Genomic DNA, 21,135 nt, shown 5'->3' with positions numbered 1-21,135 from the left:
TCCATCTCACATGCGGTACAGAGTTTCCATGGCATTTTAAGCTGCTGTCAGGTATGATCTAGGAGGGGAGTCCTGTTCTGCATGGGGGAAACATCGTCCCCTCCTCCTGGGGTCAGGAGAACCTCAGTTTGAGGCTGAACCTCAGTTTCTCCTGACTTACTGGAGGTTTCCATGAGGCCCTTCCACAAACACATCCCTGCCACAAAAAGGGAAAAGCAATGCTCCGGGGCCAGGCATGCACAGGGGTGGTCAGCCAGCACCAGCTGCATCAGCGCTTGTCACCTTAACCACCACAGTCCCCACACATACACAGGAAATCCAAACTTGATCATTTTTGTGGCTGTCTTAACCTTGTCATATTAAAAAAGAAAAACAGCCTTCAGAAAACCTAATGGCCAGTTTTAGACATTTTTGGAATGGGAGTTTTTGATTTTTGGCATCTGAGAAACCTTTCTCTTTTGAAGCTCCCTTTAATATCATTCCTCAATTCTCTTCTCTGCTTTTTCAAGAAAACTAAAACCCAACCCAGATTTCATTTGATCCAGATATTCCAGTCAACCAAGAAGAAACCCTGTTCAGGTTACTGATTGCCTGAAACCATTTATACAGAGTCAGAATTTGTTTGCTTCTCTGAATTTCCAAGTCACCAATTGATTAATATGCAGCCCCCCTGCGATCACAGCCAGGCAGTACAGAATAGCCACAGCTGACTGAAAATCCCTATGCTTTCCCTGATCCTTGTTGAAGGGGACAGGGAATGGTCCCTATAGCCATAGGGGATATTACAGGATCCTGCAGGGTTTGGAGGCTAACCCAAAGCTCAGGGGCACTGCGGGGGGAGGTCCTGCCCAGGCTTAGGGCTCACCACATCCTCAGCACCAAAAGCAGGGCTGTTCCACAAAGGAAGGGCACAAAAGGTGACAACAAAGCAAACACAGGGCAGCATCCTTACCACCAAGGGCACAGCACAAGAGGAGCAGAGCAGGTTTGGTGGTCATGGAAGGGTCAACCACAGTGCAGCAATCTCCAGAAAGTCCATGGTGCTGAGGCAGCTCTGAAGTCAAGCCAGGAAATCTAGTCTACATCACCACACCTAAAGCAGGGTTTAAGCTAGAGCCAGAGTTTAAATACAGCTCCTGGGCCTATGGGTGAAGAGCTCTTGGGTAGAGTCCCCAGATGAGGTTCGTCAGGGAAATTAAGTACTGTTGGTGCACTCAGGCCCTGATGACCACATACTAATAGGTCTTGGTCCTACTTCTCTCCAGCTTCTGGGCTGATAGTGGTGACAATTTCTCAGCGCCGTTCCTTGTCTAGCATACCTGAGAGGCGCAAACCTGTATGCATGAACACTGTGTCACGGTGAACCCAGGTGGTGAAAGCATTAGCCTTGCTGCCATATGTTTATAATTCGATAAAGCACTTGTCTTACATTGGGAAGAGGAAACTTGAAGGATACAGCCTGGGAGAGAAAAACTGCCTGGCAGGGTCCAAAATACATAGTTAAGGGATGGGTGCATCCGTGGGCATTTACCACTATTATCAACAGCTGGGAAAAGCTCTGTTTCTGGCATTTCTGGTCCCTGGATGATGTTGATAAACCGGAGAGAGGTCAGAGGAAAGCCCAGAGAATGATTAAAAGATTGAAAACCATGCAACACCTTAACAGTCTCCAAGGGCTCAATCGGTTTAGTTTACCAAAGACAGGGCTGCAAGGTGATGTGACCACGGTCTGTAAGAACGTGCAGGAGGATTAGGAGTCTGATAAGGCAGGGCTCGCCGATAAAGGCATGGCAGGGCACCACAGCTGGAAAAGTCAGATAAGTCCGGGGAAGAAACAAGGTGCCAAGGCTGAGCAGATAGAGCTGGTTAACCACTGCTGTACCAGGCTCAAGGTTTTGGATCTCCGGCATCCTCTGATCCCCATCACAGTGATCACCAGCATGAGGCAAGCCAGAGTGGTGATGATTTACCATGGGCTGGGCTGGACCACTGCACAGCAGCCAGGGACCCACGGCCAGGATCAGTCCCGTGCTGCTGGCAGCCGGCATCAGCACTCATTGCTATGTAAAGTGGCCCAGGCAGCTTTTTGCACTCACCTGGCATAGGTGCAGAAGGTGACAGCAGGTTCAGGAAGCTGGTTGCCCTATCTGTGCCCCGGCTCACTCTTTCCTGGGACATTGGGTGACATGTATCTTGCTGGAGTCCCAGGCACAGCAAGGCTGGAGGGAAGCAGATGGGAGTTAAGTGCCCAATTCCCAGGGAAGTGCAGTGAAATTTGTCTATGCTATTCCCCTAAGGCTTCTTGGCAGATTCCAGCCAGAGGAACTGTTATTGCAGAGAGCGCTGCTTGGCTGCAAAACTCGTATGAGCGAGGGCTAGCTATGCGTGTGCAGAGCCTGCCACGACCCTCGGCCAGGGGAAGCAGCCCCTCTCCTGTAGGAAACTGCCTTTTCTCATCTCTGTTTCTCCTCCCACAGACACTTCTCCGGGATGGCAAGAGGGAGAGTATCATGAGCACCCTTTTCATCGCCCCCTCTGACATTGAGAACGGGGAGAGCATCGTCTGCCGCGCCACCAACAAAGCCATTCCCAGTGGGAAGGAGACCTCCGTCACCATTGATATCCAGCGTGAGTACACGGCCGGCTGAGCTACCTCTAGGTACTATGTGATCTCAGCCTCCCTGCTCTCTCTATCGCCTCCCCAGGGCTGCCCACATGGGTCTAACTCCAGTCAGAAGCGGGATGCTGGGATTTGAGGGTTTCCCTTTACTGGGATTTACTGGTACATTGATACAGTGAAGTCAGAGACAGGAGATCGCATCTCCCCTGAGCTCCCTGGGGCACCAGATGGACATGAGCACCCACAGGGACAGGCTGCTTCCCAGCTTTTGTGCCTTGTGTCCGTGGTTTTGAGGAAAAGCAGCACCAGCTGCCGTGCTCTGGGTGGCCGGTGGCCATTGCACGTGGCCTGACTGTGTGCCCTGATCTAGGCCCTCTGGGGTCTTTGGAGCAGGGATGGATCCCAAATGGTTTTGGCTGAGCAAGCAGCATCTCTGGACACAGCCAGTAGCAGAGATAAGGCCCATTAAGATTTCTGGTACAAAAGCACATGTTTCCAGTCTTACAGGCTGTACAACAGTAAGTTTTTTGTATTGTTCTCCACTGAGATAGCATGTTAGACACCTAATCGGTGGGAAGTCTCCCTCCCGTGAAATACAGCTAGCGTCAATCACCATCTGCTGGGGACAGGTGTGTGTCGAGAGCCATATCATTTACCCTTTACTGTAAATCCATGAAGCAAAATCTTCTTTCCTTAAAAATTCACGTTTCACAGATCTCTTCCCTCCTCCTCTGCAATAGCTGTTGCTCTCGGGCTCATCCTGACCTCCCTCCAGCCGGGCTTCATTTGCACGCACAATTCCTGCAGCTGTATTTACCAACAATTTGCAAATGCAGGGTGTTCAATATTAGCATGCCAGCTGCTTTCCAGAGTCCAATTAAAACTGGCTGAACAAACTCAAGCACAGCAGAAAATTCACCATTTAAGACTTCCAGCTTTTGCTGCTGGAAGATTAACAGGCTCTTGGGTCTCTGGATAGCATGTCCTGACAGAACCGGCCAGATAAAATGAGATAATAGCATGGGTTATTTCACAGCCGGCAAACAGTTACAATAGCTGGAGACGCACACGCATTCTCACAAACAACGCAAAGCCGGAGACATCATTACACTGTGCTGTACAGTGTGGGGCAGGAGACGTGAGCTGAATCCCTGAGCCTGATGGAATCCGCTTTGAAAAGAGAAAGACCCAATAAAGAACACCAATTTCCACTCCGAGCCATTAAATACTCCATGCTGTGAAAGTAATAATAATAATATCCTATCCAGCTATTAAAAGTATGTTGTTCTTAATGGGGTCTAATGAGGATATCAATTTTGCAGTGCTGGATGGGTGATGGAGGGATAGAAAAATACCAAGATGCATTAACCAGCCTGTGGTGGGGTGGATTTCGTCCCCTCTTGGATGCAAGAGCCTGCTCTAGCTGCTGCCCAGTCCATGAGGTTTCCCTCCCAACCTGTAACTGGCTGTTGGAAATTGGCTGTTTTCACTTTGCGAAGAGCTAAAAGTACTTTTCTTGAGCAAAAATTATCTGGGCCATTCCTGGGGAATTGTCCCGGGCAAGAGTGGCTGCAAAGGCAGGGTAGGCTGCATACCCCTCTGCACCACCCCAGCGATGAAAGGAGGTCCTTCCCCTGGGTCTTCATCCAACATCTAGCAGAGAAGCAGCACTTTGGGAGGAAAAAAAGAAGTGGTTTCTGCAAGAATAAGGAAGGAGGCAGCAGTTGTTGGCTGGTTAGCTTTCCCCAGCCTGGCACAACCTGCCGCATTTCACTCTGGAGCCTGCACATCTCCACCTCCACTGTTCATACCATAGCAAGCATTGCCCAGCTGCACGGTTTGAAAGAGATGGCCTTGCAAAATAATCCCAGGAAACCAAAAATAATCCCTCCCAGGAAGCCACAGCCTGGTAAATCACTCCTACTGCTTTCATTTTCTTTTGCAACTCAAAAGAACATCAAAAATGCTCACACGCAGCAAAGAAACACCAGAGTGGGGGTTATTTCCTATGCAGGGTGTATGCGCATGGTGAGAGAGAATATCTTCTTTCAGCTGATGCACAGTTGAAGTTTGGCTCCCATCAATCTCATGCAGGCACTGCCGGACCATCTTAGCAGCAATGAAATAGCTGAGTCATAAAACCCTCCTCTCCACCCAAAAAAGGGGGGGCGGAAAGAGGAACTGAAAAAAAAAACCCAGAGCAGGGTCTGTAATGGAAACGCTAAGCAACTCCAGCTGGAACATCTGTTCAATGTGATTTCCGTTCCACCAGCCACATCAAAGTCAGCCTCCTGTGAGTTATGTGCAGAACATCACAAGTGGGATTAAAATCATGTTTAATAGTTTGATATGCCATAAACTATTTATACTGCCAGAGCCCAGTGGCTCTATGGAAATGCACATCCAGCGTGCCGGGATGGGGAGGAGCAGGGTTATTGCTTATCCAAAGCCATTTGCTCCAAGCCTCTGCACAGACATGTGCAGTTGCTCATTTTTACACCTTTTTTTTTTTCATGGCAAGAAGGGATTTGACCGCATCTGTGTTTCTTGCAGGAGGTGGGAGTAGGAGAAGAAAAACGGAGGGTCTGTGGACCAGGGTGATGAGCAAAATGAGAGCCACATCACTGTTGGAGGGTCTCCTACTGTGTTTATCCTTGTAGCACTGGAGTGTTTGACTCCCCTTTGTGCTTCCCACCGGGGTGTGTGAAAGTCCAGAGCTGAAGAGGCATCTTAGTCTCCTTCCAGCTCCTCGATCCTCCTCATTTGGCCCACAGGCTGCTTTTGGATTCAGGGTAGAGGTTTGGAAGGGCTTGTCTGGGGGTCCAGAGGGGAGAGGAGCATGGCGAGGGATCTGCACCTGGCAGTGCAAGAGCCAGCACGGTGCCTGCAGCCTGGGGAGCTCAGCCGGTGACCCCAGCGATCATTTCCCAGGTGCTAATTTAAACTAGTGGTAGCTGAGGCATTTGCTCAGGTGCCTCACTGACTGCACGGCTGGCGAGGAGCGACGCTGGTCCCCTGGTGCGAGCGTGCTTGCGGGGATATGCGGTACCTGGGCACACGAGCATTTGCATGCACGCTCTCCTCCCGGCCGCCTGTAGGCTGGCTCTATCTGATTCCATCATTCAAATTAATTACAAGAAGCCAGGCAGGAATTATAGTTGTAACCGAGTGGAATTACATTCTGATGAGTTACAATTTGTGTCTTCTTTTTTTTTTTTTTCTTTAAAATACCCCAAAACACGCTCGCACACACAAACCCACGCTATCCGCGGCACCCGCCGCCTCGCGGGGAAGCTACTGCAATATTAGAAAGCCCAATCCCATTTGTGAAAGGCAAGATCAAAGACTTTAATTCGTTTCCTTTGCTCTTTTTTTTTTTCTTTTTAATCTCCATTTTTTTTTTTATTTTGAGTGCAGGAGGGAGCCGGGCTCATTTTAATACAAAGAGGCTCCTCTGTAGATCGTAGGCACAGCTACTAAACCATCAAACAATGGGGAAGCTACTAAAGAGAAGTGTGATTCATACTTAACAAAGGAAGGTGATTAGCTGTTGTTGTATAACAATAGGGAAGTGTCAGGATGCCTGCAAATGAATTAGGAGCCCACTATATATCTCTGGGCTGTTATGTTAGGGAAGCTCATTTATATTCCCAACTGTGCCCATCTTTATTGTCATTTGAATTGCACATTTTAAAATGAAATTAGGGTAAATTGAAAATACCTATAATTTCCCCGTCATAATTTCCTATCAAGAAGGCAGGTGGCTTTGCTTGCAACAAAGCGGGGCTCTGGCTGGGTAAATATCACAGGGCCTAATGAGGTGGGGACGCGGCGGAGGAGGAGGCACTGCAGCACGCCAGGGTACTGCAGCACGCCGCCGGCCAGCTGCCTTTCCCCCTCCTGTCTCGCCCAGCCAAAGTCACTGCCGAGGCCACCTGGGAGACTCCTCTTTCATCCCCAGCTGGTGGCCTTGCGGCAAGGATGATCCCAACCCACCCTGCACCTCGCAGGCTGGAATACCACAGGGCTGCCTTGGATGCTGTCCTGCTCTCTCGGCACACGGACAGACTTTCTGCTTTCCTCTCCTCCCCTGCAGTTCTGCCAGTGCCAACCCATCCCGTGCCTTTGCAGACAGCATTGCTTTTTCCTCCTCAGCTCCTCATACGTGTGAGGTTTCACCCGTTGCCATTACCTTTGCAGAGTGGTACCCAGAAGAGGGGTGGCACTCAAGCTGTTCTCTCATCAGTATGCCCAGTTAGAGCCCGTACCCTCCAGCAAAGGCATTGAGCAGTTGCCACAGGGGCATGTCTCTCTAGCGGGACCCTGACTTGTGTATGGTAGATGAAGCTGGTGGAGGGAGAAGCCGTCAGGGAAGCTTTCATCCCTAATTAAACACAATGACACTCCTTGGGCTTGCGTTAGAGCCGTGGCTTCACAGCATCTGAGCAGTACATCAAGCATCGTACCTCCTCCAAGCCCTGTGAGCCTGACCCCATTCTCAGGATGTGATGCTAAGGGAGGTCCCCTGGGCCAGTGAGTACCAGCTTCACTTCCCTCAGGTCAGCAGAGATGCTGGGGCGCTGGGCGGGAGGGTGGCTGCTCAACTGCAGCCTTTCCCCATTCTCAAGCTGGGAAGGACGTTGCCGAGATATTTAGGAAGGGGAGGGGGGCAGCAGGTGGAGGTGAGAGCATAACATGTCCTATTTTAGGATGTATTTTTGCATACGCTGCATCAGACTCCCACCTCAAGGGCAGGAGAGCCCCTCAGCTGGATCATTGAGCTGGCCTCAGCTCCTCTCCGCAGCCCCAACACAGTCTGCAACAGGACAGCTAGTTCTTCAGACACCTAGAAAACCTCTCCACAAAGCCATTTCTTTCTGCTTTTTCCTTCAAATGAGGTCCCATCCTTAAAACCTAAAGCTGGACGTCTAACAACCCCTCTCAGACATCATGAAAAATTAAAACAACTCTGGGTATTCTTATTCCCCATCCAAACATTGCACCCTTTTCTCTTCTCCTTTGCTTTCGTCGGTTCTCTCCTAAATTTTGTTTGCTGCTAAAGTGTTTAGATGCTTATCATGTAAAAAGAAGAAAAGAAACCGAGCACCAGCTGGAAGAACCGAAAGGCCTGTGACACCAATAAGGACTTGGCAGAGATGATTAGGCTGATGAAAGAGCAGAAATGCCACTTTTAAGTTAGCGGATAGACAAAAGATCATCATTACACAGCAAGATATTAAATGGGAGCTTTTCAAAGCAGGCAAGTTTATTTTCTTAAACGGGAATCAGAGCCTGCATTAACATTTTTGAAGTGAAATGCTACATCAAATGGTGTTCATGGCTCCCTTTTCTGTCTTATTTACTGAAGCCCTCCAAGACAAGTGCAGCGTGCATGACATGAGCCTGTCTTACAAAGCCCTAAACGTTATATCACAGCATCAAGGAGTCTCAGGGCTTTTGCCATGTTTTCTCATGACCAAATTTTGCTTTCCGGACTCAGAAGCCTGGCAGGCAGCGGGCAAGGGGATGCTGCGCCATGTCTTCGGGTCGCTCATGGGCTTGTCTCTATCTCTTTGCAGACCCGCCCTTGGTGAACTTGTCTGTGGAGCCGCAGCCAGTCCTAGAGGATAACACTGTGAAGTTCCACTGCTCTGCCAAGGCCAACCCTGCCGTCACCCAGTACAGGTAAGGCGGCCGCCTCGCTCGCCAGCACCCCACATCTCACTCCAGCCCTCTGTTGGGAGCTTCTCATGTTCCCCTCTGTGCAAAGTTATTTCCTCCAGGTGACCCAAGAGCGCTCAGCAGCTCTGGCTGCGGTTTCTGGTGGCTATTTCACTTGCTCCCATGTTTATCGCTGCTTGGCGGTTGTGCTAGCTCATCTCCACGGCCTCTGCTGTCCTCCAGGCGGGGGATGCAGTGGCTGGAGCCAGACACAGCCCCTGATCCCTGCAGAGCAGCAGTGACCTGCTGTGGCATGGTCCTTTTCCCAGCATCCCCGCTCCAATGGCTCCCCGATGCTGCTCCTGCCTTGATGATGTTGTTACATGTTGAGAGGCTCCAATTGCCTCCGCGTTAGGCCGTCTGCTACGTTTTGCTGCATGCAGCAAGTCCTTGGTCAGAGATTCACTGGCGCTTTGGAGTGGATTAAGAGGCCTGGCAGCGAGCTGGCGGAGCCATCTGTTTGGGGACATAACGAGCAAAGCACGCCAAGTGAAAAGTCTATTATGGGAAAATTCCTTTTTTTTTTGCATACTCTTTTATGATTTGAACAATACAACTCTATTGCCATCTCTGTGTAACCCTTAAGCAACTGCCAGAAGCCTCTCTAACCCTAGCAGCGTGGAGCAGAGCTCAGAAGGGGCCAGAGCAGAGATGCCTGGGCTGGAGATGTGGGGGGGACATAGGGGATGGGCTCTCCTTGAGTGGGACGTTCTCCTTGAGTGGGTAGGGTCATCGTTACCACCTGGGATCTTCAGTCAGTGCTCCAGTGAGCTCAGGGCAGGGCACGAGCAGTTGAGGGGCTCAGTTTGGCACTGATGAGGCCATCGCAGGAGGAGAAATTGCGTCACTTGCAACTGCAGCAGGTGGGCAGAAGGCAGTGCTTGGGGCTCCTCGCCTGCACCCCTGTACTGAGGCAGTCCCAACCCACCCTTGATCACTAGTCATCAAGATACTGCAGGGTTGGACGAGGCCGTACCCTGCAGCAGCGAGGCTCATTGCTCACTGTGTTGCATTTAGTCAGTATCGTTCGCTGCAGAAGATCAGCAGATGGCTCTGCACCGAGCAGAGTCGCTGCCATGGGCTTTTGGGTATGGGTCTGAGGGCTGCTAGCATTAGGAACACCCCTTCTCTCAAAGGTTTCTCAGTCTAAGCAGACAAAAATATGGGTATGGAAAGCGGGGTGGGTTATGATCACATTTTGGGAGAAGAGAGAGCATCGTGCTCAGCCTCCTGGCTCCAGCTCTTGGCCAGGAGGGCCCGTGTCTGAGCCAGCGCTGAGACATTTCACAGCAACCAGGTACGCCCCCGTTCCACCGCTGCAATCAGCCGCTCATCACTCCTGCCTTGAAGTTATGAGCGTGCACGCACAGGCGTGCAATCAGTTCTGTTTTTGCAACAGCGTCAGTTGATAATAACAGAGGAGGCACCTCCGGGGACAGGTTACCATGACCCGCCTCCTGTTAGGCTCGTACAGCTTAATTAGTACAATCGAGTTTGCTGGTAGGAACGATTCCTTCCGGCTGGATATCTGCTATCAGCACAACAAAGCAATAATTGCGTTTCTAGTTACACAGAACTGTTATTAATTTGAGAAGTCAATTAATGTCAAAGATACAAATAGCCCTGTTTTCATATTTACAGTTAGGAGGAAAACGAAGTGTGTGACAATCTGGGGAAGGACCTGGGCAAACATCCCACGTGGGTCTTACTGGTACAGTCAAAGGCAAAACAACCACCTTTGGCCAAGGAACCAGACGGTGGCAAGAGCCTGGCAAAATTTCTGCTCCAAAGACAGGGCATCTAGCCTGACCCTCAGCAATAGGGACTTTCACATCATCCCTGAACCCACCCTGGGCTGATCCCCTCTACAGTGGAGCAGTCCTGAAGGCTCCCATCTAGGTTTTCTCCTTCCTCTCGGATGCTTCCACCTTCTGGGTATGTGGCTCTCCCTGGCCAAAGCAATGCCGGATTGCTTTTCTCCACCAAATAGCTGCCATGCTTCTCTCATCTTTGGAGCCGTCTCGTTAGCGCAGGGTTTTTGCTGGCCCCTGTAGTGGCAAATGTGCCCGCAGCCCTCTTCTTTCCTTCTCGCCCATCCCAAGGCCACGCGTCTTGTCACCCTTCCTGTTGCCTGACCATTGGGATTTCTCCTTTTCTGCAAAGTGTTTTGTGACTCGTTTCATGATGGACTTTACTATCAAAACTAATGGCACGGTTTTTTCAGGTTATGCTTTCACATAAAAGGGACTTTTGGGGGGAAGAAGAAAAAAGGCATGAAAAATTCAAGCACTTTGGGTTTCTCATTTCTTAAGTTCCCTTGACATGTTAACATCACACAAGGCTTTTTCCCTACCACTGTGACAAGCAAACAGGATTCAGCAGTGCTCAGTGGGGCTTCCTTCCACTTAATGGCTGTGATTGATTGGCAGGGGGGATTTATTTCCCTTCCAAAAGATCCCAAAGCTCTTCACTAACTATGAAAAGGCAGCAGATATTTTGGCACCGAAGCTTGGAGTCCTCCGGAGTGGGACATCCGAGCAAGGAGCCCCTTGCACCTCGCTTCTGCCTGGGGGGGGAAGGTGGGTAAAGGAATGGGATGTGTAAAGCCCCAGGACTGAGATACTTGGAGGCGTGAAAAGGCAGAACATGAGCTCAATGTCATCCTCAGGGCCACTTGGGACCCCATCACTGGTGAAAATGAACTTATTCTGTCTTAAAAACAAACAATAGAGAGAAAGTGTGATTTTTTTTTTTTTCTCCCTGGGGAGAGAACTGCTCTAGTATATCTCCTATGGCTTCCTTCATCCTCAGATAGAGATACTAGATCTTGGTCTTCAGCCGACATTTATTTTTAATACCTCCCAATGTTTGTCAGTAAACAGCTCTGAACACAAAGGAAAAATGTCTAAACAACATAAATCCCCTTTTCTGGGCATAAATCCACAGCCAGCTCTGCAGGACCATCCCTGCCTTGAATACACGAGCAAGCTGTCACCTTGTTTGAATTTGCAAGGAGTGATAAGTTTTGCACCGCACTCGCACCCTGGATTTTTCTGGCTGGGAAAAGCAAGTGAGGTCAAGCATCTCACCCAAAGGCTTCACCCAAAGATGCTCAGCTGGGAAGCATCCGTGAACTGTGCTGCTCGTTAGCAAGAAGCCACTAAGTCAGCCTTGTGGTCCTGCCGACCTGGGGTTTTAAGCACAGACCCCTCACTCTCTTTGTTAGGGTGGTAAGGGAAAAGAAACAAAATTCAACACCATTTCCCAAGAGGCAAAAATCCCCCTCTGCCTCTATGCAACCCCCCATAGAGAATATAGTTTTGATGAAATCAAGGCAGCTGCTTTTTCCTTAAGAGGTTTTCTTCGTGCTCTCTTATATAATACATTACATACGTGTGGTTTTTTAATGCAAGGAAAACCTGGTTAGAAGGGAGGCCTCGGAACAATCTGCTCCCAGAGCCCAAGTGGAAAGTTACAGCCTGCACCACATCTCTTTTCGGGGCTGGGGGGTGGGGGTGGGGGGGCTGGTTAATGACATTTTGTCAAAATTGACAGGTTTCCGCGAAATGTTTGGCCTCAGTGGCATTTTCTAATGGGGGAAAAAGCCAGAACCCCTCTGCCTTAAAATTCGCTGGCATCTCATGATGTTGGGGGGCAGACAGGGCTGGGGCAGGGTGTCCTTTGCTGGAGACATGGTTCCTCTGCTCCTTTTCTTAGCTAAGGACACCCTGCAGCTGAAGCTGGAGCTGAAATCCCAATCTTCCTCCCTTACTGGCAGCAACGATTCCTTGACAAGGAGCATCTTTTTCCCCAGGGGCATTTGTTCACCCACGATATCACCTGGGCTGTCACTTGCTTTTGGACACGGGAGAGGCCAGTGTCACCAAAAGCAAGCGGAGGGAGTCAGGCAGAGGGCTGGTGAGGCATCGCAGCGATGCGTGAGCAGGGTTTTTTTGGCATAGGGATGAATTAACCCTGGCAGCAGGGTTTTTGGTCATTTGCCTGTTTTCCCTCTCACCATATAGAGCAATCTTTGCACAGACATATCCTATGGCCCCTATAGGGTCTTATACCCCACCTGGCCCAGGTTTATCCCACCTCCGCTTGGGAGCATGTTCCCTTTGCAGCTAAAGAGCAGGTCAGCCCACCGAAATGCTGCTCCACAGCTCCTTGCTGCTGCCGGTGCAGCATCTTCTGCTCGAGAAAGGCTCAAGGGGACCTTGGGCTGCTTGGCAGCACCTCCGTGGACGTGTCCCCATCTGCTTTAGCACCGTGGACGTGAGGCTGAAAGCCCAGAGAGGCTCCCTGGTGTCCCAACAGTGGTGGGGGAAAGCTGCCCCTTCCTCTCCCCTTGCCTCAAGCCGCTGCCTGCTTCTGCCAGTTCGTTTGCAGGCAGAGCATCACGTAGCCACGGTGCCAGGCTGGAGGAGCAGCGGCAGCAAACGGCTCCACCAGGCAGCGAGCATATGTGTGGGCAAATTGCACCGCCTCGTCTTCCTCTAATGACGCGCTTCCCACGCGCCTCTGCCTCTCGGTGGACAATTCTGGGATGGGGAGGGGGGAATTTGGGAATTTACTGACTTACTTTTGCTGCAAGCAAAGAGGCAAGAAAGGGAAAGGGAGAGAGAGTAATTAGCTGTCGCTGTTGTTCTGCCACCTGTGATGGCGGGTAAAATTAATGGAAAGGAACAGAAGTCAGGGCTACGTGAACCGACTCACAACCAGGGCTCCTCTTTGCTCACTTCAGATCTCTCTATTTGCCAATCTTCTCTTGGCTTTTGATGTCTGTTGTGTGTCTGTGGGGTGTTTTTTTGCTGTTATTATTCATCACTCGCAGTAAGAAAGAGAATCTTTAAAGTGGCAGAAGAAAATGGGAAAGTTTAATATTGCAGGAGGCAGAGTCCCTCAGCCTTTTGGGCTCCTCCGATGATGGTTATTTTTGCAGAGCGATGGGGAGTTGGTACAGGCAGGGCAAAAATGCATATCTCACTCTTGCGCATTGATACAGTGCTCTCACCCCCAAGGCTAGCAGAGACCTTTGCAAATAATGTTATCTTTGTAGTCACAGGGAGGGGGGACATTTCGAGCCACCCTCCAGCATCAGCTGCAGTTCTGGGGACCATTGCACTTCCAAAACAATGCGTGGGCCTGACGGACAAACAGACATAGATGGAAAGAGAGAGCTATCCCTCCCCAGCTGCTCTAAGGTGTCTGGCTCTGGCGTTGCATATGGCAGCTGTGAACAACACGCACAGCTCTCCATAAATGTGTGGGACATGGCAGAAGATCCAGCTGATGCTGCAGCAGAAGCAGAGGTCAGGAGGAGCTGGGAAGCATTGATTTAACAGCCACCCAGGGATGGTGCTACCCCACTTCTTCCTCATCCTCTAGCAGAAGGGGGATTGCACTTTGTGCGATCCAAGCAAGCTCCACTTGCCCCTGTTGGGCTGAAGCCGAACGTGCCACCTGCCCAAATATTGATGAAGATCTTCCTGCGTCAACCAGCTTGCTGAACTGCAGCTGCAGGTCAGGGCTTGAGCCACACCATCTTCCCAGATCACAGGGTGCCTGGTCAGGCTGTGCCGGAGCTCGGAGCCAGCCCACAGCATCCCTCTGTCCTCAGCCCCACCGTCATCGCCGACACACCGCGTGGCTCGGCTTGCGGCAGGAGCATTGTTTGTTTGCTCACTCAGTGGGCTCCGGTCTGTAGAAAAGACCTTGGTTGGTAAACAAGGTTTTATCTTTGAACCAACAGCATGCTGTCACTCATCAAATATTAATCTAAACTCAACTGCTTCTTAAAGAGGTTTTCTTTAAAGGTGGTGGGGCTCAAACACACCTGATGGGAAGCAGTGTCCTAGCCTCCCTCTGCCTTTGCGCCAGGGAAAACAAAAAGATATGACTTGTTGCTGTTGCAAAGGGGCAACAACAGGCAAGAGATCCAGTGCCGGGCCCGTTCCTCCAGCCTGCTCCACAGGGTCCTGGCTCTGGTGGGGATGCAGGGTGGCATTTCCCACCCAGCCTTAGGGAGACGTGTGGGTGAAGAGCCCCAGAGCCTTCAGTAGATCTGCTGTCTCCAAGGATCGTACAGCATGCCCAAGTACAGGTGTGTGAGCATTTTGGCTGCTGGTCTTGGGAGGGAAAAGTGACAGGTTTGTTGGGGTTCAGGTAGATATGGAAAAATTGCACCTGATATTGAGGAGCTCTGAGAAGAGAAGGAGAAAATAATAATATGCATCAGCTGTGCTTTGGCCTGCTTGTCTTACACTGTGCCATCTCAGAGGCATTCGTTCCATGGGGACGCATTCCCACATTTTGTTTTAAAAAACCCAGAGGAGAAGTTCAAACTCCACAGGGCGTTGCTGCTCTTTTTACTGTGGGTCTTGTCTGCACAGTTCTGGGACCTGTTGGCATCTTACTGGATTTATTCATGAGACACTTCAGGCTGCCACGGAGAAGTCAAGTTCTCCAAGAGCACGTGCCCCATGTCCTGCTGGAAGCAGCACCGCTGCAGCTTGGAAGTTTGCTCAGATACTTGAACCAGCTCCCTCGTGGCTTGGCATTGCTTTGCTACATGGCAAAGAGCCAGTGAATAAGGCTGTGTGCTGATGGGTGACATGGGGTGGAAGAGAAGCAAAGCCAGGAGCAGTACAAAACTGGGAGACCCGTATCAAAGGGATGGGGAAGGGAGGAGGGAATGAGCAGATGGCCAGCCCTTGCTTGGCTGGAGTGAATCGTTGCACCTTCACTACCCCAGTAAATGTGGCTGGCTGGACCAACTGATTGCTAGAAGCACATCCATCATCAGTCGATTGGTCGTGGGCTAAACACATAGACCCCACTTGTCCAAAACAGAGGCCCAAGGCAAGAGAGAAGATACAGCCCCTGCCCTAAGCGTGTGGTGATAGGACAGGAGGAAGCCCAGAATGAAGGTTAGTAAGTCACTGATTCATGTGCAGTACCCAGGGATTCCCATCCCTAATTCCTTACACTCACTTCTCAGGGATCAGACCCGCTCGGATGGGGTTCTCTATGCCAGAGGTCTGCTCCCAGGGATGCGTCCAAAGCAGGATTCAAGTGAAGGGAGTCAACCCCCATGTCCAGGCAGTGGGGAGAGCTGGGCTGCTAGATGGATGCACCCTGTTTCATTTGACGATGATGAAGCCACGTGCTTCACCTATAGAGCTGAGGAATTCAGGTTTTAGGGAGGGAAATGTCTTGGGAATTGTTTCCTGCTGCCAGAACCATTGAACAGAAGGAGAAATCGCCCCAGGCACTTGGAGCAGATGTCTCTCTTCCAGCTAGCTCTCCATCGCTCCTTCACTTGGTCAGCTGGGCTTCCAGATGTGCACAACATCTCTGTTCCTGGGTGAAAGGCCAGGGGAAGGCGTATTTGAAGTTTAATGCTCTTCCATGACACCAAAGTTGTCCCTGCCTCATCCATTTAGCTGCCATAGAATATGTTCACAGATCCGTAGGCTGTAAAGGCCAGAAGGGATTATTGGATCGTGGGAAGCTGATGCAGAGATTCAGGGCGATGCATTTCATTGGCAACTTTTGATGGAGAAATGGCAAATGATCCATTTAATGGGCACGCCTGGTGCTGCCTGCAGCCAAGCCACAGCAGTGGCCATTTTCCCTATTCTGGCACTATAAGACCTGAATATATTTTTGTATGGAATTCAGATGGCTTTGAAAAATGTCTCCTGGGAGTTGGTGTGTTTGGTATGTTGCTTGCTTTCTTCTGCCCATTCACGAAAGGCCCAGAATAAAAGTGAACATCCCCCCTGTACCCTGCATTCCCCAGAGCTTCTGATCACTGAGACCACTACCTAACTGGCACATATTTTGCCTCCCCAGCAGTCTCTGCCAAGGAAGGGGGATCTGCAATATTAAGCTCTTATTAAATTACAATCACATCTCTATTAATATTTAAAAGGGACTGTCAAGGGCTTGAAACACACTACAGAGCAGCCTGCAACTGCAGATAAGGTGTGAAGCTCATGGGCACACTCCGCGATGTCCATCAGGCTCAGTGTCATGCTCACAGGGGAAGAATACCCGCACATCTCCGCTGGGGACGGCAAGGGGACCTGGGGCAGCCCCACACGGTCCTGCAGAGCCTTGGGGGTCCCTGCTGACCAGGATACTGCAGAGAGATGATGTGGGGAGCAGCTCACCAGACCTCTAGTCCAGGCAAGATGCATCTCAGCATCTTCAGGTGGAACGGTCACTCTGGTTTTGCAGCCATTTCTTGGCATGCTTAGGACCTTCTTCCCCCTAACCAGCTCCCTCCTTCAGTCCAGCTTGGGGAAAGTGTGCAGGCTCTCCTTGGTTTTGCTGCCTTCCTCCCCCCTGCTCCCATCTGCTCCCTCCTCCTCTGACGGCCGAGGCTGCCGTCTGTCCAGCGGCAGGACGCTGCGAGTCCATATGCCATCCCTCAGCAGGTCTGTCACCTCTCCCGCTGCCTCCCGCAGCCAAACTCGGCAAGGGAGGCAAGAGAAGCTGGAGCAGGGAAGGGGCCCGCAGGCATTTCACAGCAGCAACGGAATAAATCTAATTTATAGACATAGCAAAATGCAGCTAAAGCGGGAGTTGAAATGAATGCAAAGCTCACCAAGGTCTCAAGTTATCGGCACTGTAACATTTTTCCTGACTATCTCTGTTTTCCTGCCCGGGTTTGTCTTTGTAGCTTCCTCCCAGACAACTGGACCTTTGCTCTGAAGTGAAAATGAAAGCTGAGGAAAGAAAAAAATAACGGGAAATGAATTCTTCAGATCTCCTTCGTGATGCATCAGCCCCATCTGCCAGCTCCCTCTGACAGGGAGCGAAGCGTGGCTGGGTGGCAGGTGGAGAGGGAAAGACATGCTTTAAAAAAAAAGTAATGAAGTAAAATAAAAGGCACCAATATCCCTGCAGCTGGGAAGCAAGGCTGGGCTGCCTGGGGGGCTCCGCCAAGTCATGCGGCTTCAGGTGAGACCAGGAAGATGAGGTTGGAAGAGCCTCCCTTTGCTCACGGAGGTGTGAGGACAGGGAGATTTGTCTTCCCGTCCCCTGCCTTGTCAGGGTAATGGGAACAAGTGGGTGGGAGATGTTTGGAGGCAGCTCGAACTAATTGGGAGAGAGCGTAGAGGAGAGAGAGTCTGATGGCTGGAAAGGGGAAACAAAAAGGGGGCGGAAGGAAAGCGCTTCGTACTCTCGAGCACCGCTCCCTGTTGTAGAAATGATTAAAGGTACCCAGTTAAATGAGTGATGAAGCAGCCAGCCCAAGCTGCTGTGTTGGATGGAACTTCTCCAATGGAGGGGGATGGCGGATGGTTTGCTGGCGTGTTCCAGAAGGGCTTACTGAAACAATTGTGGCCGTCCCCATCCCGGCCAGGACCACCGGCATCCCGTTGGGCAGGAGTTGGCAGCCTCACAAGTCTTCCAGACTTTGCTCATGTCCTGCAGTTTACCAATGTTGGAGTGAATCTGTCTCCAAAGCCGCTCATTTCCAGCAAACTTTGCACCCAAATCTCTGGGTGCTAGCAAAGACCTTATGGTTTGCTACCAAGCAAAGCTGCTAACACTTCTTTTAAGCATCCGTAGGGTTTGGAGAGATCTGAGGGTTGTGTTTTCCCAGCCTCATTGGTCACCTCTCCGTTGAGACAGGCTTGTGGTGACTGGGAAGGTGACTGGGAAGGGAGCATCATTGGCTCCTCTGGCCAGATCTCCTCTCCCTTTGCAAGGAGAGGTGGCAGCTTCTCAAGCCTAATTTAGCAGTCTTTAATCTGAGTTATTCCAAACCACACTTGCCACTTCCTTCATGCATTCCCGCAGGATGATGGGCTGATTTCACAGAACGAAAAGCCTTAAGCAAATCTTGTCACACAAGAAAATTGATTTTTCAAAACTGACTTTTACAAGATTACTGGCGTTTTTTTCCCCTCATCTTTCTTCTATATCGTTCCCTTCCAGTCTCACGAGGTGGCTTCAGATCTGAGGAAATTAGAGATGCTGTGACTAAATTGAAAATGTAAAAAGGGGGAGAAGGAGAAAAAAAGAGACACCCAGCACTCAGCACCTCCTCTCCTGCTGCCTCTGAAGGATATGGCTGTGTGTGCTTGTACTTGTGAAGTAGCGGAGATGCCTCCTTCACCTCTCCTACTGCCATAAGCTCCGTGAGACATCAGGAAAGAGTCTGTCAGAGGGTTATGCAAGCATCTCACAGGGAACATCCCCTGATGGGCATTCCTTGGTGAACCCAAACCGGATCACAGGGTTTTTTTCTTTCTCTCCCTCAATCCCCCCATTTTATTTTCTCTTTCCAAAGAAAAGCAAGAGTTTCCTCCTGCCGCTCGATTCGGAGACATCTCAATGTGTTTTGTTAAAAAAAAGAAGAGAGAGGAAGAGTTGCCTTGAAGTCGTTTCAGACAGCTTAAAATATGCTAAGCTTTTGTGTTTCTGCGATATAAATAATGAATCCTCTTACAGCTTCTGAGTCGGGAAGGATGTTGATTTAAGAGGCCTTCAGCTCTGAGGTTTTTCTGCTTTTATGCCAGAGGGTGGGGAACGTGACCAGGGACAACCAAGGTGTGATTGATGAGGCAGTGTGTGCAGGAAGATCCCGGGATGGAGACAGGGGTTGCACCCACCGCAGCCCTGCAGGTGCTTTGCTAAAGGATTTCACTTCTTGATTCCCCTCTTTGCTCCTTTATTGCTGTTTTCAAGGGTTAGAGGGGGGGTTAGGTAGAGGACAAAGCTGTTAGCATCTACTTCTCTCTCTGTCACCGTCTCTGCTCCAGTAAGCCAGTGGTGATTTGGTGATTGCAGTGGGCAGCAGTTATTGTTCATTTGACTAATTCCCCAAGCAGCATCCTTGGAAATGTCTCTGCTTAAAAGAGCTGTCAGGATAGCTGCAAAATGTAGGCCAACATGCATGACGTGAGTATGAGAAAAACCAGTGGACGCTGGCATCCCAAAATAAACCCGTTGGGTCCCACTCACCCCCCAGGAACAAATGTCCCAGTAATTTCCCCAGTACACATGACTGGTCTTGGACAGTGGCAATCAGAGGGCTCATCCTGCCATACGTAGGCCATTGGCATGTGGATCCGCTGCTGAGCTCGGGCAAATGTCGCACAGGCTTGCTCAGCTGGGAAGTCAGGCTGGGTTCACTGGGAAAGAGCAAATCTAGGAGAAAGCAAGGGAAAAGTTGGCACAAGCTGAGCTGGGGCAGTTTCTAGCAGGAGAGGCTTTCCTCTGCAAACCTGGATGACTTTGGTAGCTGTGATGAGGACGTACTGTGCATCCTGAGCCTCCTTTTTGCCTTGCATGAAGTTGTCTTGGCATGCTTGTTTGGTGTAGACAGCATCTAGCCTTGCAAAGCCCATCCCAGAAAGACCCAGAAGGGATACTGGTCTCATCCAGTGTCAGATCACGGACTAATAACTCTGTTAACATCAGGTCTTGAAGTTATCCTTGGGTTTCTGTTCCTATGCAAACTCTCTGGAAACTGTTGGCAAATATTAAAGCAAAGGAAGAACACAAGCTGTTGGCCCTGGATTAGAAGACCATTTGCCTGTAAAGCATCAAGCAATGCTTATTGCTCAGCTCTGCTTTGCTATTGAAGTGTGTAATTAAGGACTTAATGGTTTTTACTTCTGGAGATGACTTTTTTTTGAAATGCTGTTTCTTGCTGTTTTATACAGAAGTCGATAGGTAATCACAAAGCTCTTATGGGTCAGTCTGTTGTACCAGGGTGCAGCCACATTTGATTATTTTCTCATAGCATGGCCAAGAAGAGCAGTGTTGTTACCAGGGTGGTCTAAGGGCATTCAAGAGACTTGGCCAAGAACAGTGACTTCAGCATAAGTCTGGGGAGGGAGGGAGGGAGGGATGGTTGGATTGATGGGTGGATTGATGGGTGGTCGATGGATTAATTTCATAGTGAAAAGAAGAACAGATCTTTTGGTGAACTTGCAACTTTATTCTACTTCTCCACCCGTATTTGCCTGTGTATTTGCATTAGCACAACGGGAATGTGTTTCTGGATATGTCATTTATTATTCCTCCTTATGAATTGCCAGATCCCCAAGTTACTCACAGTTCAGCCAGCAGGAGCCCATGTTGCATTACACAGAAATCGCTGCCCTTGGCATCTTCCACAAGAAGATTCCCACATAATTAGGACTCAACCCGTCTTCACCTGGGGTGCATGCCTCCTAGCACAGTTGCCTCTGTTGATAATCCTAACTTGAATCATTTGCTCTAGACGCAGTTCAGCTCTGAATTATTAACTGTTCTGGCAGGACTGGCCAAGGAACCTGCCAGAGAAGGAGCTGTGCCTCACACCAACCTGAGGACACGCCAAAATTCAGACACAGCCTAAAAAGGGATTCTGAATGGTGGGATGGCAACAGCAGCTGTCATGGGGAAGGAAGGGCTTTAGGGGGGGGCACTCGGTGAGTTTGCTCTGAGCTGGGGCTGGAGAGTCAGAGGGAAATGGCTCAGGCTGGTGGGCACCATGTCCAAATCAGGGACCATCACCTGGCTGTTGGTCACCCACCTTGAAGAATTAATATAAACCTGTCCCGAGGTCTGTCTCCTCTCTCCATGCCAGCAAGAGGTCAGCCTGGTGCATGCTGAAGCCCTCTCACACTACAGAGATCAAACCACAAAGCCCTTGAAAACTTCCCAAAATCAAGCCCAGGTCAAATACTCAGAGGAGCTTTAGGAATCAGCCAAGAAAGAGAAAACCCTTTGAAAAGCCCCAGCCACTCGACAGTTCTCTGGCCATGCATGAATCCTGCGCA

The 21,135-nt window shown here is 50.2% G+C and overlaps 1 protein-coding gene across 7 annotated transcripts in view; it reads left to right on the top strand.

Annotated features, from left to right (window-relative positions):
• KIRREL3 (kirre like nephrin family adhesion molecule 3) overlaps positions 1 to 21,135 on the top strand; it is a 343,289-nt gene that overhangs the window by 285,595 nt on the left and 36,559 nt on the right. For all 7 annotated transcript variants that reach the window (XM_052786336.1, XM_052786334.1, XM_052786337.1 and 4 more), the window contains 2 exons: positions 2,478 to 2,628; positions 8,200 to 8,305. In XM_052786336.1, coding sequence (XP_052642296.1) covers positions 2,478 to 2,628; positions 8,200 to 8,305 — 257 coding nt within the window. The remainder of the gene's footprint in view (positions 1 to 2,477; positions 2,629 to 8,199; positions 8,306 to 21,135) is intronic.

The sequence above is a fragment of the Harpia harpyja genome, chromosome 4, assembly GCF_026419915.1.
Source record: "Harpia harpyja isolate bHarHar1 chromosome 4, bHarHar1 primary haplotype, whole genome shotgun sequence".
NCBI lineage: Eukaryota > Metazoa > Chordata > Aves > Accipitriformes > Accipitridae > Harpia > Harpia harpyja.
This window is presented reverse-complemented; position numbering and strand designations above follow the sequence as displayed.